Source organism: Lissotriton vulgaris, chromosome 6 (genome assembly GCF_964263255.1).
Source record: "Lissotriton vulgaris chromosome 6, aLisVul1.2, whole genome shotgun sequence".
NCBI classification, from domain to species: Eukaryota; Metazoa; Chordata; class Amphibia; order Caudata; family Salamandridae; genus Lissotriton; species Lissotriton vulgaris.
Genome location: NC_141694.1, coordinates 1,108,953,487 through 1,108,977,799, shown reverse-complemented (window position 1 = coordinate 1,108,977,799; position 24,313 = coordinate 1,108,953,487). Strand labels below are relative to the sequence as shown.

The 24,313-nt window shown below is 54.4% G+C and overlaps 1 protein-coding gene across 3 annotated transcripts in view; it reads right to left on the bottom strand.

The window, feature by feature from the left end:
* The window catches only part of LOC147708497 (serine/arginine-rich splicing factor 7-like), a 352,259-nt gene extending 334,081 nt beyond the window's left edge, over window positions 1-18,178 (bottom strand). For all 3 annotated transcript variants that reach the window (XM_086925352.1, XM_086925354.1, XM_086925353.1), the window contains exon 1: window positions 18,019-18,178. In XM_086925352.1, coding sequence (XP_086781478.1) covers window positions 18,019-18,049 — 31 coding nt within the window. In that variant the 5' untranslated portion in view covers window positions 18,050-18,178. The remainder of the gene's footprint in view (window positions 1-18,018) is intronic.
* Window positions 18,179-24,313: the final 6,135 nt, after the last annotated feature.

Sequence of the window (24,313 nt, the reverse complement as noted above, 5' to 3'; positions counted from 1 at the left end):
TTGCTCCCAAGCCCGTAGCTGGTACAATTAAACGTTGGCGGCAAACTACCAAGGCTGTCCAGTATACCTCACGCCTCTTGATATACTATCAAACACACTCAGCCCCTTTTATCTCTCTCTTTCAAGTTCCTCCTCTAAGATGGGTTATCTTGCTTTATCTTCCCCCTGTTTTTCCCTCTCTCTTCCTCCGGATCAAAGTCTGATGAGGAATAATTAATGCTAGTTCCCAAACATGAGGTTCGGTGGTCCTTGGTTCAACTTTAAGCACTGCTCTCTGTAACTTCTAGAAACTTTTTTTTTTTCTAATATGATCTAACAACGCAAAATGGAAAAAAGGTCTTTCGGGGAGCCAGTCGACTGACAAGATTCAAAAGTGACAATGTATCACTAAGTTTAGCTCGAATATATGGGATGCTATTTCCAGAAAAGAAGACAGATTGTCGTGCTGAAAACAATACCATAAGAGAGTTGTGTCGGTAGTGACCCGAGTAATCACTGCAATTAAGAATGCTGCGCGGACCAGTAGAGGTCGAACCTATGACCCCGGAGACGAAGCCAATACTAAGACCCAGTCATGCAGGCCACACGCCAGTATGTTCCTCATCCTTAGTATGCTCGTAGGCGCAGGACCCCGTTTATCTATTTATGTTTAAGTAAATAAAAGAACCATCACATATCGGCAGAGTATTATTTAGCTGTCTCTCATAAAACGGCTGAGCATAAACCAGGGAGTACGATGTACCGAAATGGATAATGTTAATTGATAATAGGTGCAAGAAACGGGAGCAGGCATGCTTCGCCTTGGGCAACTTTTAGGAACATATCAACAAGATAGTAAAGGTTTAGGGGTATTTCATTGTGTATTAGCTGGACCCGGGAACCACTCACAGCCCCACAGGCACAAAAGAAAAAGCAGCTGATGTTGGAAGAGCCTCAGCGGGCAGAGAAGGAATGCAGCAGGCGCATGCCAGATCAGGCATACATATTACGCAGCAGACAGACTGGCTCCCCCGGACCTCGCAGAGAAGGGCAACCGCTGCAGGCACAGAGGATGGTCTGGTGCTGCATGCTTTTCTGAGAGCGTGCACTTGTTTGCCCCTCTCTCGTCCACCCCCCAGAACAATCGGCTTCATGATTTTTTGGTAATTTCCCCCAGATTCCGGCGAGGCTACGATAAGTAATTTAATCAGCCAGACGCTCTTTTGCAATGAAGGACAAGAAAAAGCTCAGAGACTAGATGACGTTAATGAAGACGAGCACGGACGTTTATTGTCGAGGTCACCTTTTGAATACAGAAGAGAGCTAAAATCATTTGCTACGCATTGGCTCCAACACAGACTTGACCATATGCTCCCCACTGCCGATAGGAAAGCAGAACGGCCATGGAAAGCGACCCTGTGACCAGGCAGGTCGCTCCCTCTGCCACCGCGCAGACCCCCTGTGTGCCGCTGCTGCCTCTCCCCGGTCCGTGTTGTCTGCTGCCTCCCTGCAGGCAGACTGGTCTGTTCACCTGTTTTACATTTTTTTCCCTGTTGGACTGTTTTTGGCTCTTTCCCTCCCGCTCTATTGTACCCCTTGTTTTTTGTGCCCGCTGTGCCCGTCTGCCCCACCCCCCACCCCCTCTTGCCTTCTGTGCCAATTTTTTCCCCCCCGCTCGCGACCTCCGCTGCCCCGCCCCCTCGCTACCCATTGGCCGCCCCGCTCCCCCTTCCCAGCTGCTCCTCCCTCTCCCCCTCATATGGAGGCCGTGCATTGGGAAGAGGAGCGACCCTTGACCCTGTGACCAGGCAGGTCGCTCCCTCTGCCACCGCACAGACCCCCTGTGTGCCGCTGCTGCCTCTCCCCGCTGCGTGTTGTCTGCTGCCTCCCTGCAGGCAGACTGGTCTGTTCACCTGTTTTACAGTTTTTTCCCTGTTTGACTGTTTTTGGCTCTTTCCCTCCCGCTCTATTGTACCCCTTGTTTTTTTGTGCCCGCTGTGCCCGTCTCTCCCCCCTGCCCCCTCTTGCCTTCTGTGCCACTTTTTTTCCCGCTGCTCGCGGCCCCGCCCCCTCGCTACCTATTGGCCGCCCCGCTCCCGCCTTCCAGCTGCTTCTCCCTCCTCTCCGCCTCATATGGAGGTCGCACAGCGACTGCGCCGGTGGCACGCCGAAGGCGCACCAAAGGCAAGCCCATCTGCGCCCGTCCGCGCCTGGAGCGCGCCCAACGCCAGAACCCCTGGCCCCCAGAGCACCCGACTGAGATACGACTCCGCCGCCCTCAACACACTTCACGCCGGACGAACACCCGCCTGCCACCGAGCCACCCCGAAGCGAACCCACGGACCCTTCACCTGTCAAGGTTGCAAATACACCTGCCTCCGAGCCTGCAGACCTCCCACCAGACAACGCCACAACCACCTCAAGTGCATCCTCCTCAACACCCGCTCTGTCCACAAGCACGCCGTCGAACTATGGGACCTCAATGACACAACAGCACCAGACGTCACCTTCCTCACGGAAACCTGGATGAACGCCTCCTCGGCCCACGACATCGCCATAGCCATCCCGGAAGGCTACGAGATCACCCAGAAGGACTGCGTCAACCAAACAGGAGGAGGAATCGCCATCATCTACAGGAACACCATCAACATCACGACTACCACCAAAGACACACTCTCCGCCGCCAAACACCTACACTTCCAGATACACACCGACCCCAAGACCACCCTTAGAAGAACGCTTGTCTACAGACCCCCGGGCCAACGCAAACAATTCAGCGACACCATCGCCGACTTTATCAGCCTGCACGCACTAGCCTCACCAGAATACATCCTCCTTGGAGACCTGAACTTCCACCTGGAGAAAAACAGCGACAACAACACCACCACCCTGCTCGACAACCTCGCCAACCTCGGACTCAAGTAACTGGTGAACACCCCCACCCACATCGCTGGCCACACGCTCGACCCGATCTTCTCCGCCAGCAACCACGTATCCTTCAGCCACTCCGCCGGACTACACTGGACCCACCACAGATGCATCCACTTCACCTTCGAAAAGAATACAGCCCACCACCGCACGCAACAAGCACCCCGCAGATGCTGGAAAAAACCACCACAGACCAGCTCCACTCATCGCTGAGCCAGAACCCGCCAGCCAACACCGCCGACACCAACGACGCAGCCTACAACCTCGCACAGTGGATCACCAACTGCTCCAACGACCTTGCACCACTGAAAAAAAAAAACAAGCAGGACCAGCAACAGGAAAACTTCATGGTTCACAGACGCCCTCAAAGAATCTAAGAAATCCTGCAGATCCCTCGAAAAAACCTGGCGCCACGAACGAACCACAGAAAACATGATCTCAAGATCGCCACCCGCGAACACCACCAGCTGATCCCCACCACCAAAAGGACATCATTCAAAGAGCGACTAGACAACACCCACAACAGCAAGGAACTCTTCAACATCGTCAAAGAGCTCTCCAACACCAGCGCCAGCAACAACGACATCACACCGTCACAAGAACTCTGCAACTTCCTCGCCACTTTCTTCCATCGAAAGATCGCAAATATACACGACAGCTTCGGACCCCAGACTCTGCCTACACTCACCGAACAAGCAACCCCCACCACCACCCTCAGCGCCTGAACCCCTATCATCGCTGAAGACACCACCAACGTCATGAACTCCATCCACTCCGGCTCCTCCTCGGACCTTTGCCCCCATCATATCTTCAACAATGCCGACACCATCATAGCACCCCATCTCCGGAATGTCATAAAAAGCTCATTCGCGTCAGCCGCCTTCCCCGAGAGCTGGAAGCACGCAGAAATCAACGCCCTGCTGATAAAACCCACAGCGGACCCCAAAGACCTTAAGAACTTCCGCCCCATCTCTCTTCTCCTCTTCCTGGCCAAAGTCAACGAGAAGACCGTCAATAAACAGCTGACTGCTTTCCTCGAGACAAACAACTCGCTCGACCTATCCCAGTCCGGAATTCGAGCCAACCACAGCACCGAGACTGCCCTCATCGCGGCAACTGACGACATCAGGACCCTGATGGACAACGGAGAAACAACTGCCCTCATCCTCCTGGACCTCTCAGCAACCTTCGATACCGTATACCATCGCACCCTAATAACCCGCCTCTTCAACACTGAGATCCAAAGAAAGGCCCTGGACTGGATCGCCTCGTTCCTCCCCGAAGGAACCCAGAGAGTCTGTCTCCCTCCCTTCCGCTCAGAAGCCACCAAGATCATCTGCGGCGTACCCCAAGGCTCCTCGCTCAGCCCAACCCTCTTCAATATCTACATGAGCCCCCTCGCCGCCATTGCACGCAAACACAACATCAACATCATATCCTACGCCGACGACACCCAACTGATATTCTCCCTCACCAAAGACCCAGCCACCGCCAAAACCAAACTACAGGAAGGAATGAAAGACTTTGCAGAATGGATGAAGCTCAGCCGCCTGAAGCTGAACTCAGAGAAAACGGAGGTCCTCATCCTCAGACAATCCCCATCCGTCTGGGACGACTCCTGGTGGCCCCCAGCACTGGGCTCCGCGCCGACACCATCGGGCCACGCACGCAACCTGGGATTCACCCTGGACTCCTCCCTCACGATGACCAAACAAGTCAACGCCGTCTCGTCATCATGCTTCAACACCCTGCGCATGCTCCGAAAGATCTTCAGGTGGATCCCCACCAAAACCTGAAAGACGGTCACCCAGGCCCTCGTCACCAGCCGACTGGACTACTGAAACGCCCAAAACGCAGGGACCACTGTCAAACTTCAGAAACGACTACAACGCATACAAAACGCCTCCGCACGATTAATCCTCGACATCCCTCGCCACAGCCACATATCCGCCTACCTGAGAAACCTGCACTGGCTCCCCGTCAACAAGAGGATCACATTCAGGCTCCTCACCCACGCACACAAAGTGCTCCACGACATGGGCCCCGAATACCTCAACAACTGCCTCTCGTTCTACACTTCCACCCACCAGCTCCGATCCGTCAGCCTCGCCCTCGCCACCGTCCCACGGATTCGCAGAACCACCGCCAGAGGAAGATCGTTCTACCTGGCAGCCAAAACATGGAACTCCCTCCCCGCACACCTGCGGATGACCCAGGACCACCTCACCTTCAGGAAACACCTCAAGACCTGGCTTTTCGAGTAGTATCAGCACCCCCCCTCCAGCGCCTTGAGACCCTCACGGGTGAGTAGCGCGCTCTGTAAATGTTTTGATTGATTGTCTGTTGTCTTCTTCCATAAAAGCAAATGTTTGGCCGCAACAAATTGCATCCAAATTGCAACCACAGCTGAAGGCCGATCCTCGCAATCTCCAGCCCCCACCGAAGGCACCTGCACTCCGGCTAGGGGTGAAAGACAGAGGCCCCACTAAGCGAGGCCGAGGTAAGGCCCGTCCCGCAGCCCTCCCCCCACCCCCCCCCCCCCCAACCCAATCGCTGACAACTCAGCGGCCACCCGGCGAGCCCAACCGGCTGCTAATTGGTACTCCATAAACAGTACAGATGAACTGTAAATATTCTACTAACCGATGTGGCTTCCGCAATTTCTGTATTTGTTTCCTTTTGTAATCCTTTTCACGCTTGAGTAAGGCCTGAACCTTGTAGTGTCCTGCGAGACACGTTCTAGTGTCCCGCAGCATTTCTGATCCCAGCCACTCCCGCGAGGGCTGGGAACACTGCACCCCCACACCCATCCATCACGGGTGCCACGAGTGACGTGGCCCAGTCAATAAAAGGGCCTGGGTGCACGTGCTCGAGGCCAGTTTACTATACTACATAGCCGGTGTCTGTGTCCCATCCAGGGCCGTTTCTAGGTATTTTGCCACCCTAGGCGAGAATTGAAAAATGCCGCCCCCTCCCGTTTACTACCATCACTCCGCATCTCTCTCTTCTGAAGTTCATATCGAGCCCTCCCTTTAGAGCTCCCTACTCTGCACCTCTCACCCCTCCACTGGTTCATTAACTCTCCCTGAGTCTATCACCTATTGTTCCAGTGTTCCTTGTTCCCTTGCAACCCCCCCCCCCCGCCCTGGCCCTATTCAAAAGGTCCTTTCCTTCCTGTTTCACCAGCTCCCATCTGTTCACAGCCCCTGCACTCCTGATACTTACTATCATACCACCTTCTCCCTCAATGATTCCCTCATCGCCTCTTTCATCTCTGCTCTTGGTGTTTTTTATCTCCACTGAACTTAGAGTACCCAATATTCCCCCTTTTTTAACCCATGCCTCCCCGTCACCTTTCATCACTTCCTGATATCAGTGGTCCTCACCTTTCACCTTAATTCAACACTTACCCCTCCCCCGCTTCTCTAATATACTCCTTTCTGCAGAGCTCACCCATTCTCTCAGCTGTGCCCCCGGTGGCATTGGGAACCCACCACTTCAGCAGCTTAAGCAGAGGCAGCACTGACCCCATGGCAAACTTGTACCTACTTAAAAGTGAAAAGGTCGTTTGGGGGCCTCTTCTTCCTGCAAGTAAAAATACCAGCGTTAGGGAATATCAGGAAAGAGGGTGGATGTGTGAAACGACGGATGCACACATGCAATGACAGATGGATGGATGGAAACAGTATGGTTGAATGGGCAAGAGGTTAGTGTATGGAAAGGTGAAGAGGGTGGATGGATGAGTATAAGGCAGAGGGAATGGATTGACCCTCCGAAGGAAGATGAAAAGCTGAAAGGAACGCTTTTAAGCAGGGTTGGATTAGCAGGCTTTGCGAGCTCGGTGTGATTAGAGATAAGTTACAAGTGAGGGGTCTTTTAATTTTCCGGATACTCACTTGTGTCCCTTCCTTTAGCACCCCTGCCCTCCATTCACCAGGTCCTGCTCACCCTTTCTTTCTTGCCTGCCATCCCCCACTAGCTTCTCCTCTCCCTGCTTCTGTGCATGTCATCCCTCCCTTCAGTGGTTCCTGCTCACACCCTGCTTTTTTCGTGTTGCATTGCCCTTCCTTGCTTCCCTAATACACCAGATGTGTCCCTGGTTCTTGCGTGGTTTGCTCTATTCCACTCACCCCTCTTTAGCAGTTTTTGATTTCTCATCTTTCACCTCAGCTCTCTCACCCCCTTTCTCGTCTGCCACCGCCTCGAGCCCCTCTGCCTCTCCCGCATGCACCTGCACACCATTCTCCTCTTGCTGCTGCCCTACTCAGTTCATTTAGACCCCACACACCCCCTCCTGCCTACCAATGCCTTAGCAAGGGTGCCAAGGGCCCTACTGTGAGCAAGGAAAACATCCCCCGTGGAGTAAAAAACAGAAGCTATATTTGGACCCTTCTGTGTCTCGGTGCCACTGCACCCACTGCACAATTAACAGCTAGGCCTCTGCTGCCCATTTCAGCACCCCTCCCCTCTCCCTCTGTCACTGCAACGCTGTGCTTTCTCTGCCTTCTCGGCCTCCTAGGGGAAAGGAGCTCCGTGGTTGGAAGGGCTGGAGCGGTAGGCCTGTCGCCTCATGGACTGCCGGGGCAGAGAAAGGCAGGGCGGGGGTCAGGTGGGTCACAGGAATGGCAGGCCATGGTGGCGCCGTGTTAAGTGGGGGACCAGCGGAATAGTGGATGCAGGCGCTTCTGGTGGAGGGCGAGGGCGAGGGCTGCAAGTGTGTGAAAGTGTGGGGAGAAGTGAGAGGAGTGAGCAGCAGATTATGCGTGAACATTGGGAAAGTTGTGACTAGCAGAGTGAGAATCTGTGTGTACACTGGTACCGCTGGCCGCTCCACACACCACTATGCTAGGGTGCACTGCGCAGCATGGATGTACAAGCAGGTGCGCTTGCACTCACTGCCTTCAAATTTAAAAAAAAAATCCCCCCTTTTGCCGCCCTAGCCCTTTTGCCGCCCTAGGCGGCTGCCTAGTCCTGCCTAATGGTAGAAACGGCCCTGGTCCCATCATTTCCGCACCATGAGGGCCTGAGGCCCAAAACCACACTGGCGACGAGGCGGTCGCTGTCCAAGAATGCCTGCTGGCGTGCCTTCTTCGCTCCGCGTGTGGGAGGAGAGGAGCCTGGCAAACGGCACCCCTGGCGCGCTCCTTCACGCCACCCGTGACGGAAGCAAGGAGTGTGCCCCTCGTGCCACCCAGGCACGCCTCCTGGCCCCAAGAGGATCGGCGTCGTCTGCACAGTGACACACATACCCCATTACCAGCACACCAGCAATAGCCCCGCTGCAGAGGGAGGAAAACACTGTGTGCCTGGAGCAGCATCACCGGGAAGTCTAGGGAGACGCCCGGAGACGCCCGCACACTGCTGACGCGCAGCCCCGGAGCCGGACTGCCCAACAGATGAGGTCAGTCGAACTCTGCAAGCACCGATGCACCCACAGGCTGTCCCGCCAGCCGTATCCGCACTGAGAGCGAACAGTGCAGGGACCGCTACCAGCAACCGCCCGAGTCCCGGTGGGAGTGCCAAACCCCCTGCAACGCTGGAAATGGGCCCACTGCTGCGTCCATGCGGCCGCCTCCGCAGTGGTGCGGTCCTGTAACCCCCCCATTGGGCAGCACTCAAGGCCCTGCTCTGCGTCCAAGCCGCAGGATCAGAGGAATGACGGCGCTTTCAACCGGTATCTGTAATGATGCAAAGTATGGGCCCTGGGCCCTCATGTTGGTGCAGCAAGGATGGACACGGTCACCAGGGATGAGTGGTAGGAAAGGTGGTGAGCACGTGCGCTCAGCCTCTTTTATTGGCAGCGTCATGTGACACCATGACGTCTGTGGTGGGTGGGTGTAGAGTGTGTTACATCACACAGGAACACTAGAACGTGTCCACACAAAGACACTACATCACTCCCCTTTTTAATCAATGAAAAGACTCAACTTCAGAATTTACATTTGGAGAAGATCACCTCTCAGGATGCAGTGAAGTGTTCAGTTCCACCAAGCTTTTCTATCCGCCGCAGCTTGGGAATGGGCAGATGGAGTTTAGTCTGTTTCGGGGAACTTTTGTCCGCTATTGGTACAGGTTGGAGGTGCTAGATGGAAACAGTCTGTAAACGACTGGGTAGCCCCTTTTTGTCCCCACAGTCTTTCTGTAGTTGGCTTCCGTGGTCACGGGTGCGGTTGGAGTTCTTGTAATTCGCCGTGGGTGATGGTACGTACCAGTTTTGGCCTTGGACTCACTGTGGGGACCTACTTCGCACTGACTTCTTCTTCACTCCTAACTGTGGCAACGGCCACGTGGATTTACTTCCTTCCATTGGTGACTGTGGCAACGGCCACGGGGATGTACTTCTTTCTGCTCTTCAACTGTGGCAACGGCCACGTGGAATACGCTTCCTTCCATTCTTAACTGTGGCAACGGCCACGTGGGTATACTTCCTTCCATTCTTAACTGTGGCAAACGTGCCACGCAGATCTCTCCTTTTCTTCCTTTCTGTTCACAGTGGCAGACGTGCCACACAGCTCTCTCCTCTTCTTCCTTTCTTTTCGCAGTGGCAGACGTGCCTTTTCGCAGTGGCAGACGTGCCACACAGCTCTCTCCTCTTCTTCCTTTCTTTTCGCAGTGGCAGACGTGCCACACAGCTCTCTCCTCTTCTTCCTTTCTTTTCACAGTGGCAGACATGCCACTCGGATCTCTCCTCTTCTTCCTTTCTTTCCACGGTGGCAGACATTTTCTCCCTTCCTGTTTCGCGACATCACTCGGTCCGATCTTGCATCTTCTCTCCTGACCTGGCTCCTCCATGCAGGGCGCGCCCGCTGCATGTGTGATCCTGGTTTGTCCCCGACTGGAACACTTCCTCCTTCTTCCTCAGCTTCCTGAGTTGGTGTCGCGAACCTTCTTCTCTAGATTCTTGTTGGTGACGTTCGTGGGATGGTGTTCACAGACCTTGACTAGGTTGAACGTCCTGGACCGTTTGGCGGTCCACTCCTGCTGATGTTCTGGCAGGTTTCTTCGGTCGTCCTGTCGGACTTGGTGCATTGGCACTTTCTGGTGTAGTTTAGGGAACCCGTCGCGGGTCATACTTGGTACGCGATCTTTCTGTGGATCGGCTTCTGGGGGTGCCACGCTTAGTGGTCTTCTTCGGTAACTGTTCTGCACTGTGGCGTTACCAGTGCCCTTCTTCCATCTCGTGGGGGCTGTGCCTTGCCACGTGGCGCGTTATCTGCGCCCGTACTTTTCAAGGCTCTCGGACACTTGTTGCGTGTCGTCGGTACTTGCCGCTTTGGCTGGCGTCTTTTCTTGCTGCTTTGGCTGACGTCCAGTACTTTGCTGCTTTGGACCGTCGGGTACTTGCTGCTTTTGCTGGCGTCAAGTTGGTTGCTGCTTCGGACCGTTGGCGGGAGTAGTTGATGCTGCGGTGGTCTCCTGTGGCCACTAGGAGTCACTGCTCTCTCCGTCTTCTGATCTCGGCCGTTTTTTTCCTTGATCGTTCCTCCAGTGCTTGGCAGTCGTTTTCTCCAGACGTTTTGTCCTTGCTTGGATGCTTGGTGAGGTGATGATGTTACGTGAGACATTCGCGCCTCTTCCCACGTCGCTTCGGAAGTGGCAGCCGCCGACTCCTTGCTGGTGCGTGTGGGTGTCTTCTGCGCAGAGCGCGCTTTCTGGATTCGGCCGTTAAGATGCTTTCCCTTGGGGCGCTACTCCGTCTGTTGCCTCTAGATGGTGCTACCTTCTTTTGCGTTGAACAATGCTTGTTTCAGTGCCGGAGGATGTTGGTGCACTAATGCTTTTGGCCACAGGGTGGCAGTGTTGCTGGATATGTTAGCAGCCTGTCTAGTCTTTCCCGGGTGTGCACTCTACTGCTTCAGTGCACAGGGGGTTGGAGCTGCTGCTGAGAATGGGTGAGTAGATTTCCTTTGCTTTTAGTGTTCCAGCAATGTACCGAATTATAAATGTGCTGAAGTCAGGCAGACATTGCAAAAGCCTCTTTATGTCCCTCTGGTGTTGTGCAACTTTGATGCTGGGGGCAAATTTGGCAGTCTCTGTGGGTGCACCGGTGGTTCCTCTTGTTTCAGTGTCCCGGTGGGGCTTATGTGACTTCTGGCGGTGTTGACCGCTTTGCCGGCACTCTACCCCTCACGGAGCACACAAGGAGGGGGCTCTTATGCGGACGGCTGCGCTGGCCGCGTGCAGACGGTCACTTCACCCCTGCTTCCCTGCACTCTGCTCCTCACACGGAGCACACAAGGAGGGGGGGGGGGGGGGCGCCTTCTGAACTTGGCGGCGCTGGCCGCCTGCAGATGCTTGCTTCTCCCTCGCTCTCTCTCTCCCCATCCGCAGCCGCCTCGGCAGTGCTCACGCGGGCGGGGGAGAAGTTGCTTCACTCCGGCGGGGGAGCTCGTCGCTCTGGTCACTCCTCCCTGGCGGGGGACGCTCGAGGCAGGCCTAGGTTGGGCCCCGCCGGCTCTGTGTTCAAGGAAGCACTTGGTCCGCTGGCCCCACTTTCGCCGGTCTCCCGCCGCAGCAGCTTCAACCAGCACTCGCTGCGCGGCGGAGACCCGCCATGCTTCTCGCAGGCCGCGGGTGGGCTCCGCTGGCTCTGCAGTGACTGTCCTTCACTGGGCGCTACCGGCGGGCCGCGGGTGGGCTCCGCTGGCGCTGCTTAGTCTATACTTCGTTGGGGCGCTGCCGGCAGGTCGTGGGTGGGCTCCGCTGGCGCTGCTGAGTCTTCCTTCGGTGGAGGTGCCGCCACCAGGTCGCGGGTGGGCTCCGCTGGCCCGGACCACGTCGCGAGGGGGGTCGGAAGGCGGTTAGCTACTCCGCTCCCTCCCCCTCGTTGATTTTGTTAACTTTCGGGTCCGGCTGCCTTCCCTTCGGGCCGTGGCTTACTCTGGGCCCCGCCGCTTCCGTTACACACGCGGCGGGGGCAAGGGATGACTCGAGCAGGCCGCGGGTAGGCTCCGCTGGTCCTGCTTATTTACTGGCACAGTTACTGTTGGGCACTTCGCCCCAGGGGCTCACCTTCGGCCGGCAGGCCAGGTGCTGCGTCGCGGTCGTGGCGGGTGGACTCCGCCCGGCCCGTGCACCACTCTGGTGGGGTTCTTGCTTTGCGGCCGTCTCAGGTGGGCTCTGGGCGGTCCGCTCATTCCTCGAGGCACATGTTGGTGGCGGCTGACGCGGGAGGCTACCGTCGGTGTTGTAGGCCTCTTGGTGGCTGCTGGGCTCCGACGTGCTCACCGGCTCGCTGTGCCTTGCTGCAGGGGGTGCCCTTCAGGCGGGCACTCTCTCCCCCTTTTCCTCAGTGTAGGGTAGTGGTACGCATGGGTTTCACTACCGACCTCGTCGCCATTGTAATGATGCAAAGTATGGGCCCTGGGCCCTCATGTTGGTGCAGCAAGGATGGACACGGTCACCAGGGATGAGTGGTAGGAAAGGTGGTGAGCACGTGCGCTCAGCCTCTTTTATTGGCAGCGTCATGTGACACCATGACGTCTGTGGTGGGTGGGTGTAGAATGTGTTACATCACACAGGAACACTAGAACGTGTCCACACAAAGACACTACAGTATCCACCGAAGACACCTTCCCGGTACGTGGATCAAGGAAAGCACGGCGCCGTGACAGAGTGGGGCGGGAGTGCTCCGATCCACAGCCTCCCTGCTGCTAAACACGCAAAGTTGGTGCAACGCCCCTAGCACAGAGTAGACGCCTTGCAGCCAGCCGTGGTGATAGATTAGCGCCCAGCTGTGCCAGTGGTGAAGAAAACCCACGGCATATCTGTGCCCCCAGCACATCACAGTGAGGACCGCCCGAAGCAAAGTAGCGGGCCATAAGCAAAGCAGCGTGTGACACCACCAGACGGCTGCCTATTGCCATGCCTCCCTCCCCGTTAGCAAACCCCCGGCAGGCTGCCTACGCTTGCCAACTGCAGGAGAGAAATAAAAGGGAGCACCTAGCTCGCCACCAGCAGCGCAGGATAGACTTGCACGTCCTTAGGAAAAGCGCCTGCATCGTAGTGAATCCCCGATCGGAGTAGGCGCCAGCAGCTTCCAGGCAAAGCTGCCAGCGAGAACTGAAGCGCTACACTGCCACCTAGCGGTCACAGGTGGTACAGCCTGCTGTGCAAATAAATCAGCAGAAGGGTAGATTACACATGCAAGAGAGCTCCAAGCCCAATCACCCACAGAGCCGCAGAAGCAGGTGGACCCTCAGCCTAGGAACAAGGCTGATCTGAAAAAAAAGAAAATGCCTCGGACCCCACACCAATAGAGAGTGCAGCTCACTTCACCATGGCACTAAGTGAACCACTCGGTGTTCTCAGCCCCCACACTGTTGCCACAGACAAACAGGCACTGCACGGAACCACAAGACTCACTGCTTCCCCAACACATCCTGTGCCCAGCGCTGAGCACCCAAGGACATTGCCAGAAGGCTGAGCACCGCATGCTACCTGAGGAACTCTGTATGGGTGGGTGAGCCAACCCACAAGGGAGGAGAAGTACCACGTCTCGCAGGAGGCCAAGGAAACAGCAGATTAACGAAAGGGCCAGTTCTCCCAGAAAACGACAGCAGTGCCACCTGGTGGCCTTCCAGAAGCAACGCGCTGAAAATCAGCCACACTGCCCAGCCAGAGCAAATTGCTGGTAGTGCCCTCACAACCCATTCTGACTGGCCATGGCGGCCAACAGTCAAAGGCACAATTTGTAGAAGCGTGGCCGCAGTGCCACCTAAGGACCACGGGTACCAGTATACAAGTCCACAACTCAATGGCCACATTTTTAACAGCCTTGTGTGACCATACCATGATTAGTAAAGAGTACGCCAGAGCTCCCCTCTTATCGCAAGCAGGCAACACAAGGCCCTGCCAACAAGACAGAAAAGACAGTCACCAGGTCCGAGAGTGCACGCAATCAAGAGAGAGACTGCCTGCTCATGCCCAGTCGCCGAGACAGACTGCACCAGGCACAACAAGAGGTGCCCTCAGACGGGAGTGCACAGAGAGTGGCCCTCTGCACCCTGCAAGTGAGAACAGCCAGAACGCCCTTCGAAGACAGCAAAATCTTCAGTTGCCGCCACATCCAAGAGCCCCAAGGTGCCCCCCCCCAGCTGCACCAGCATCATTTAGGCAAGAGCACCGCCTGCCACCTCTACAAAGTACGGGGAGAGTCTGACAAACCCCGCAACGAACTGCAAGAAACTCAAGCTGCAACACCCAAGACAACACCCACTAGCAAGAGTGGAAGACCAGCCAGACACGAACGTCTCAAGATAACCACCCCACTACAAGCACAAGAAAGACTGGTGCAGAGCACGCGCCACACGTAGCTGCCCAACGCCACCACCAGCGAAGAAGTCTCATTACCCGCTCCTACTGGTGAATAGGCCCAAGCACAAGCCACACCACAGGCAACCCAAGTGCCAGAAGAAAGCGTCCAAGAACGAGACCGAGCACGCAAAGAGCACGCCAAGCCAGAAGTGCGCAAAAAGCCACGCCTGTGAACCTGACTGCACAGACAGCACCCAGGAGACATCTCCGCAAAGAAGAAGTCTCCACTGCCACAGCGAAGCCCTGCAGTAGGCCAAAGATCACACTCGGTGTCCTCCCTCACACTGCCTCAAGACGGAGTCCGCCACGACCCAAGATTGGCAAGAGAGGAGTCGCACACCCCACGTGGCAGGCCGCCACAGCACCATGCGCTCCAACAAACAGCGACACGAGACCGGATGTCACGTCGCCCAGCGATCAAGGAGCACGTCACAAAGTTACCAGTCCAGACAAGCACACCGGAGCGAAGGCAGAAGCCGACGCCATCTTGAGGTCCAAGCGCAACGCCCTCGAAGAAAAGTGACAGCCCTGTCACCCCGAAAACCATATGAACACAGGTGAGCTGAACAAACCAACAAAGGGAGAAGACAGAGGACTCACAGCAAGCCAAGAGCACACCCTGGCACACCAGACAGACACCAAGGCGGACCGACGTCCCTGGATACAGCCTCATGGGTGAACCGAACGTAAGCAGCAGCCAGTGCCAACCGTGTCTCATCCTAACGCTTCCCCAGGTGACGTCCGTCCCCAAGCATCGGCAGTCTAAGTCAAGCTGCATCCCTGCTCCTGTCCGCAGATGCCACGGATGAAGATCAGCACCGAGTGCTCGTCCTCACACCGCCTCAAGATGGAGTCAGCAGTGGCCCCAAGCCAGGCAAGAGAGGATCCCTTATACTCTACGTGTCAAGCTGCCACAGACACTCCACCTCATCAAGGCGGAGACACATGGCTGCCAAGTCCCTCCTGACATCCAACACTCCCAGCAAGTCACCACCACCTATCATCCTGAGTCACCACATGGCTGGCAACCGCCACCACGCCAGCCATCAGCACCTGCGTCAATCACCACTACCAGAACATCGGCGGACTAGAGTTCTGCACAGTCGCCACACCAGCCGACAAAAGAAACCAGAGGCCACCTTTGAACCAGGCCTACACCGGAACCGCGTCAGCGAGCGCAAGTCTTGGCCAAGATTCATCCACCCGTGAGAGTTGTGCTTGCGACCAAGTAACGGCTCCTTAGCGGTCGTGCAGCTGCCCCCAGACGGCACACAAGCGGCCCCCAGCGCAGCCCTCCTACAGTCCCGCAGCAACCCCAACAATGGGCCTCCCCAGGCAGGAGAGCGAGAAGAGACTTTGCCCCACCGACAGGTTACCGATCAGAGCCAAGCCGTTCAACAGGGACAGTCGGCCCAGCAACACCTCTGTGGATTTCACGTGGGACTCCATCCATGTTCACGACGCAACCCACTAAAAGGAACTGTTTAGAATTCACCACAGACCATCACCGACGTCAGCAAATTGGAAGCCATGCAAGACAAGTCATCGTCAGAGAACAGACGTTCTGCAGCGGACGTTTCAGAGCCAGCTGTCGTGTCCTGAGCCCCTCAGGTTAAACTACGAGGGCCCGCAGAGCAGGTTCTGCTGCAAGCAAAGTCACCAGCCCGTGTCTGATGGCGTCATGCCACCTGACTCGAAAGACTGATGGACCCTGTGGTATTTAGGTAACTGTTTGTTTACCCCCATAGGTTGGAATAACACTTTGTTCCTCAATAAAGTTGGGGAGGAATGTAGTGTCCTGCGAGACACGTTCTAGTGTCCCGCAGAAGTTCTGATCCCAGCCACTCCTCCGAGGGCTGGGCACACTGCACCCCCACACACATCCATCACGGGTGCCACGAGTGACATGGCCCCGTTAATAAAAGGGCCCAGGTGCATGTGCTCAAGGCCAGTTTACTATACGACCTAGCCGGTGTCTGTGTCCATCATTTCTGCACCATGAGGGCCTGAGGCCCAACACCACAAACCCATATACGCTCTGCCCTGAGATGGATAGAGCAGCATCCTAATAGATATACCCTTCGCTGCACCCCAGCCAAGAGCTAACGGCCATTTGCGATGGCACTGAGCGCGTACAACTCCACTACACCAGAGATTGGGGGGGGGGGGGGTGGCCACTGATTGCGAGACAGGAGATGAAACCAGCAAGACGCCAGACCAGACAGCCTGATGCCTTGGCACAAAAAGGATCACCAGCTGGGCAATGAAGGTAGATATACCTGTCCCCCACCCCCCTCCCCCCTGGCATGCCAGAAATGACGCAGTAGCATCAGACCCCTGGGGTCAAAACACTTGCCCTGTCGGGTTTGTGCCCTCATGTGGCACCAAGGTGGCCGCCCTCCTATGGGGGGCCCTGCGCGGGCAGCCTCATTTCCCTCAAACTAGCTAGGAACAATATAGTACAAACCTAATACCATATTTAAAGATGTGATTAATTCCGACTGGTTCAAAAAGTCCTCCAAAAGTAGTTCAAAAAATGCATATCGGAATTTGAAGGCGACATTCAAAAGGACCGAACAGTGCAAAATATGTCAATTTCAAAGGAGGACTGTAAAGTTCTTCCCTCGGACAAGGTCTACCACCTACATCCGCAGCAGGGTCTGTGCTGATGTGGCCCATGACATTTAGACCAGGCTGACCTGTATGTAACTGATGCTCGTGAGGCCTCGGTCTTTCATATGTGTACTTTTACCAACAAACAGAGTTCCTAACCAACCTCCATACGTCATATTTAAGTTGACGTACGCGATCGTTAAGACATGACCTTTCACTCTCCATACTTGCAGAGGATACGGTGAAGGCACACTTATTGCAGTTGTATATTGCACGAACTCGATCCGTGGGTATTGGAGCGCTTACACGATCTCCAGTTACGTTAAACAAGGACACGTTCGTTTTTAGTTTCCCCCGAATCACGAAGTAGAGCCCACGCCGAGAATCGAACCTGGGTCCGACCCCAAGTTTTAAAGTCGGCAGCTTGGGTCTGAGTTAGACAACTACATTACTCAGTTGACCGTTCTATATTATTTTGATGTTTTTTCAACAAGTCTTCGTCAGAGATGCCACAGGGAAACATTGAAATAGAACGACTTCCGGGTGGTATAAACAGACCGGTCGGTTCTAGAAGAGACCTTTAGGAGTTTATTTACAAGCTTGCGCCGCCAGTACGTGATTGTTTTCCATATTATAAGTGGCGCACCAGTGACGCAAGGGGTTTGTAAATACGCGCCTTAGATTCTGGTGACTACACGCGCATTTGTAACAAGCACATACGCAACCATCTGAAAATCCGACACCTGCTCCTGCAATGCGACCGGCAACCATTTTTTGCGACTGCGTCACAGCCAGCGGGCGCTCGGAGCGCCGCCATTTCACGTTATAGTCCGGTAGATTAACCCAGTCGACTCTAGGTTTGGGGTTTTCAGAGGTGCGCGACGTCGGAGTATCAAAACTAACTACGCGTTCCCGTCCCGGTTAAGAGGAACGAGCCGTTCGTCAGCTATAAAGCTCCGGAGCTGTGCATGAATAAGAGTCGAACAGATCTTTAGGAACCTCTTACAATAAGGAAATGTTATGTGTGTGTTTCCTATCCCTGCTAAAAACGCACACATCCCAACAGCTGATCACTTTTACACAGAACGGCGAGTCTCTAGTGCGTGTAGGAAACGGTCAACCGTGCTGCACTTCACATTCTCAGGTACACCACCACAGGACAACCTTCTAAGTGTTACGTACCGCCCTGGTAGCGTCCGCCATACCGCGACATCTTTGCTTGTCGGCTGGTCTCCGCACCAAGAACTCGCTCCTCGCACCCTAATGGCGCCAGTAGCTAGTCGGTTACGCAAAAGATATGCGAAGAGCTTACAGCTCGCATGCGCCGAGACGCAGAAGCAGCCTGGCCCCGTGCTCGAGAACTCCGGTCGTTGTAATGTCACGTGACGGGCAATGCTGCGGCTGGTTTCCATGGCAGCGGAAGGGCCTGCACCTTTGCTTATAAACTGACATGAAGTTAGAAAGCTTGTTAAATCACACTACTTGGTGGAGAAGCCGAATTGAGAGGGGATGTAGTGTACGCAGGGCTATAAAGTGCGTTGAAAAATCTGGGGGGACGCCTCTCAAAGGGATGTGACCGATGTAATTAAGGGCGTGGCTTAAAAACAGGTACCCTAAAAATCTGTGCTAAGCATAGTGTGCCGCCTGACTTGTATTTTGCTGTTTCTGTCATTGCATCCAGATATTATGATACAACAAGTAACATCATACCTACAAGAAGTCAGGACTATTGGCTTTGTCAATGGTTGTTAGTTGCATAAGATAAAAAAAAAGCAGCAACTATGGCTTGTATATAATTAGTGGCTGCTAGTGAATTTTGAAAATGGTGAGCCGGAAAAGTTGGGGATGAGTGCAAAGTCGTGAGTGAGCAAAGCAAACAAGCTCAACTGAAAATGTGAAAGTTACCCCACACCCAAGAAATTTTTGAAAATAAAGATTGGTAAAAGAGAGGTGGGAGGAGAGGATGGAGTGCAGTGGCGGCCGGTGAATTTTGAAAATGGTGTGGTGGAAAAGTTGGGGATGAGTGTAAAGTCGTGAGAGAGCAAAGCAAACAAGCTCAACTGAAAATGTGAAAGTTACCCCACACCCAAGAAATTTTCGAAAATAAAGATTGGTAATAGAGAAATGGGAGGAGAGGATGGAGTGTAAAGGGTACATATTGCAGAGAGAATGTGCAGGTAAAGGGTGGAGGAGGCGTTAGAAAGAGGGGAATATAAAGGGCAGGTAAAGATGGGAGAAAACACGTGTAAGGAGGAGAGGGGTAAGTGGGAAGGAGGGAGAAGTGCAATGAATAACTTTGCGAGCTTCATGGGCATAATCTTCCATGGCAGCTGCTACTAATGGTCAGATACTTTTGTGTGGATACTCTCTTGTTACCAACTGCCACAAGCTGCACTCTCTTACCACCTTCTTTCTAGACTCCTCAGCCCTCAACCTAACCCTCCTGATGTCAAAATGTACCCCCACTTCAATGCGGTTCTCTGGATTGACCCTGACTGAGAAGGCCCTCGATCCTGAGAAAGGTATTGAGGCGAGAGCAATCAATCAATCAATCAATGACATTTATAGAGCGCGCTACATACCCGTAGGGTCTCAAGGCGCTGGGGGTGGGGGGGGGGGGGGGGGGGTGCCGCTACTGCTCGAACAGCCAGGTCTTCAGCTTCTTCCTGAAGGAGAGGTGGTCTTGGGTCAGGCGCAGGTCGGTCGGGAGGGAATTCCAGGTCTTGGCGGCAAGGTAGGAGAAGGACCTTCCTCCTGTAGTCGCTCTTCGGATGCGGGGGACGGCGGCGAGGGCGTGGTTGGCTGATCGGAGGTGGCGTTTGGGAGCGTAGAAGTTGACTCGGCTGTTGAGGTAGCTCGGGCCTTGGTCGTGTAGGGCTTTGTGTGCGTGGGTGAGGAGGCGGAAGGTGATTCTTTTGTTGACGGGGAGCCAGTGAAGGTCTCTCAGATGTCCGGAGATGTGGCTGGTTCGTGGGATGTCGTGGTTCGAGCAGGATGTTGATAAGACACACAGGCACAATCCACTTCAAATAATAGGTCAGGGTTGACATGGTTCCCTTTCCAGCAGGGAGGTATCAAAGTAGGTGTTAACCAGCACACCAAATCTGACTTCTATATCTGTTGCAGTGCCTTCTCATAGTGCTAACATGTCTCCCATTAGCACCGCACTGCACAAGAAACCTGCTTCCAAGCTCCAATTTCAGCATGCGCTCTGGGTTTTCTTCCCCTCAGCTGGCAGATTCCAGGACTCCTCAGTGCTCCACATGTGTCTCACTGACCCTTGAAAAAAACACCGGAGCAAAGAGCATAAAAGCATCTACAGCTGTTCTACTGTCCAAGGGCAATGATATGCCGACATCACTGTCTTTGCCACAGAAGGGATACCACAGAGTGTAAACTGCTGGCTGCAGACACAAAACATCAGCAGAACAATAGTACAGGCAATTTTAAAAGGCTGTCCCTTGTTAAAAGCGATACAAAAGGGGATGATGGACCGAGCGTTTGAGCCAATCAAACACTCACCCCCAGTCAACTGATCTGGGTTTAATCCATCACCATTCTTTAGCTCACTCAGCCACCCCTGTTCATACATGGCCATATGCAAATCAGTCTGACCCTGTGCCTCATGGGACCAGTCCAGCCCCAACTGCTAAGCCATGTCTTCCCTGGACCGGAAACAAGCATCCTGGGACTGGGTTCGGATTCACAATCCTCATCAGGGTCAGACTGATTTGCATATGGCCATGTCTGAACTGGGGTGGCTGAGTGAGCTAAAGAATGGTGAAGGATTAAACCCAGATCAGTTGACTGGGGGTGAGTGTTTGATTGGCTCAAACGCTCCGTCCATCATCCCCTTTTGTATCGCTTTATTCGCCCTAAGTTGGCAGGGTATGCTCAGACGTGAGTCCCTTGCTCACTTGGCCACTGGATTCAAGGTAGCCTGGCTGATGAGGATTATGAATCCGAATCCGGTCCCAGGATGCTTGTTTCCGGTCCAGGGAAGACATGGCTTGGCAGTTCGGGCTGGACTGTTCCCATGAGGCACAGGTTCAGACTGATTTGCATATGGCTATGTCTGAACTGGGGTGGCTGAGTGAGCTAAAGAATGGTGGTGGATTAAACCCAGATCAATTGACTGGTGGTGAGTGTTTGATTGGCTCAAACGCTCCGTCCATCATCCCCTTTTGTATCGCTTTGTTCGCCCTAAATTGGCAGGATATGCTCAGACATGAGTCCCTTGCCCACTTGGCCACTGGATTCAAGATAGCCTGGCTGATGAAGATTATGTATCCGAAACCGGTCCCAGGATGCTTGTTTCCGGTCCAGGGAAGACATGACTTGGCAGTTCGGGCTGGACTGTTCCCATGAGGCACAGGGTCAGACTGATTTGCATATGGCCATGTCTGAACTGGGGTGGCTGAGTGAGCTAAAGAATGGTGATGGATTAAACCCAGATCAGTTGACTGGGGGTGAGTGTTTGATTGGCTCAACGCTCCGCCCATCATCCCCTTTTGTATCGCTTTGTTCACCCTAAGTTGGCAGGGTATGCTCAGACGTGAGTCCCTTGCTCACTTGGCCACTGGATTCAAGATAGCCTGGCTGATGAGGATTATGAATCTGAAACCGGTCCAAGGATGCTTGTTTCCAGTCCCGGGAAGACATGACTTGGCAGTTCGGGCTGGACTGTTCCCATGAGGCACAGGGTCAGACTGATTTGCATATGGCCATGTCTGAACTGGGGTGGCTGATGAGCTAAAGAATGGTGATGGATTAAACCCAGATCAGTTGACTGGGGGTGAGTGTTTGATTGGCTCAAACGCTCCGTCCATCATCCCCTTTTATATCGCTTTGTTCGCCCTAAGTTGGCAGGGTATGCTCAGACGTGAGTCCCTTGCTCACTTGGCAACTGGATTCAAGATAGCCTGGCTGATGAGGATTATGACTCTGAAACCGGTCCCAGGATGCTTGTTTCTGGTCCAGAGAAGACATGGCTTGGCAGTTCAGGCTGGACTGTTTCCATGAGGCACAGGGTCAGACTGTTTTGCATATGGCCATGTCTGAACTGGGGTGGCTGAATGAGCTAAAGAATGGTGATGGATTAAACCCAGATCAGATATCTGGGGGTAAGTGTTTGATTGGCTCAAACGCTCCGTCCATCATCCCCTCTTGTGTCCCTTGATAAAAAGCATGCACCTTTAATTCCAGCCACATCCACAACATGTTTAAATGGTCTTTGTGAAGCTATTTGTAACTCTGGGCAAATCACAATCTCCTCGTGCCTAAAAATGGATTGGTTATTGTGCATGCAACTGGTGCTCATACAAAGCACTCCAACATATCTGGGCGAGTTCGCGCTTCATTAAACTGCAGCAAAAAATAAATAAATAACAAACAAAAAAAACACAAAGGCACCGCTAGGAGACTTCCCCAACCACAGGAGATCCTCCGGAAATTAAAGACATCTCCCACCCCTGCCAATTTTATCCACTTCACCTCCACTCCACAGAGACACACACCTTGTATCCACAGCACACAGCTTGCTCCAGCAGAGCCAGAGAGCGTTTATATTTAAGCCAAGTGTGCCCCGAAGCCAGAAGCACGAGGGCGGCTTCAGAGACACCATGTGCACAGAGGGCACTAAGACAGCCTGTGCCCATAGCTTGCACTCCCCAGAAACCCAAAGTATACATCCTACAGGCGCCCTGCCATCCTGTGTACACAGACCCCTGAACCACCCCGTGTGCACCGAACAGCCCGCACTCTCCCATAGCATCCCATGTGCACAGCCTGTACGCAGAATGCCCACCCTGAGACATCGCGTCTAACAGCATGCACCACACATCACACTTTGCAATCCATGCCCATGCATGCACAGTGTATACAAAGAATGTACCCTGCTAGACACCAGGTGTACAACATACACACCCTGAGACCTCATATGTATTCACAGCATGCACTGCTCGAGGCCCAGGGTTTGCACTGCAGAAGCCCTCTTGTGACATCCCACGTGCACAGCATGTATCTCCCGGGACAAACTGTAAGACATTATATACTCCCCCATGTGTGCACACCCGCCCATTAGAGCACGCTGAAGAAACAGGCTTAATGAGAATACAAGTGGATTGAAGCTGCGTCATAACCAGGTCTTCCTAAAATAACCCATCCCACACCCCCATGGAAAGAGAAGAGCCTCGCTCTCCCGCCGACCTGCCCTTAGCACATTTGATGGTTCTCGTATATTTTTTATGAGTCTGGCCATTACAGCGTAGTTCCCGTAGTTACTCTTACAAGGCAATGCAGGCCGACCGACTCGTCTCCGCAGGAGACCCTCATAAGAGGGCGGACCCTTTAGTGCCACAAGATGGCAATCACGCAGCCCCATGAGTCAGCTGCTCCTTCGGCGAAGGCGCGTCACTTCCGGCCGGGTGGGGGATGGGACAGAAGTACATAAGGCTTCCCCCTCCCTCTAGGCGGCCTCTTGACCTCCTCTCCCTCAATGTTTGGTTGTGCCCAGGGATCGCTTGGAACAAGGTGAGCTCTATGGTACCCCCTTCGTGCCTGCTCCCCCCATTATGGGGGTCGGAGCTGGGCCGGGCGGCCTGCATAGTAGCGGGCCGCTGAAGCTGTGGCATGCTGGCTATCAATGTTTCAGTGTTTATTAATTATTATTTGAATGTTTGGAATAATTGCGGTTCGGGGGTGGTGATCTGGGCACTGTGGAACGTGTTCCCCGTTCGGCTTTTGACACGGGGATGGTTGATTTATTGTGGTCGCTGGCCGTATATGGAAGGTTTGGCCAATGGTTTCAAGCTAGCGTCTACGGCGGTGATCACAGGTTTGTAACTGGGAGGGTTATTCACAGCCTCGTTTTCCTGGCCCTCCCAGCACGGGCCTTCGTCGGCCTTGGGGAGGGTGGGGAGTTGTTGTTGGTGCGGCGGACTGGTGGCTCGCCCGTGTTTTCCCTCCCTGCTGGGTCTCGGAGCCGGGCTGGGGAGGCTGGGCTCGCGGTTGCAACTCCGTTTGGTGTCTAGGCCGAGTGGTCGAGGGCGTCTGGTTTAGGCACCAGTCTCTAGTGGGCACCCTTGCTGCTTAGGCCACCCCCCCCCCTGCTCCCAGGACACCCTCTAGGCGTGCTCCGAGAGACACACATGTGGGAGCTTGCTGCGGCTTTAGGCGAGGCCCGAGGAAAATGGCGCCCGCGCGGGCGGCCATCTTCTCTCTTCGGGTCCGAGCAGACGTGGGAGGGTAGAGATGTTTTGTTGTCGCCGGTTTACCCGAGCCCGGGGTATCTCTTTCGGTGCGGTGTTTGACAACTAGCTGTGCTAGGCTTGTTTCTTAGTGTAGCAACTTTAGGGATGTTTGTCCATAGCGGCAGAGGTGCATCGCGCATGTGGGGAAATGGCGCCCAGGTGCGGCCATCTTGGTTTTCCTACCCTTCTTTCTCTAAGCCAATTTACCGGCATTGCTAGCTCGTACC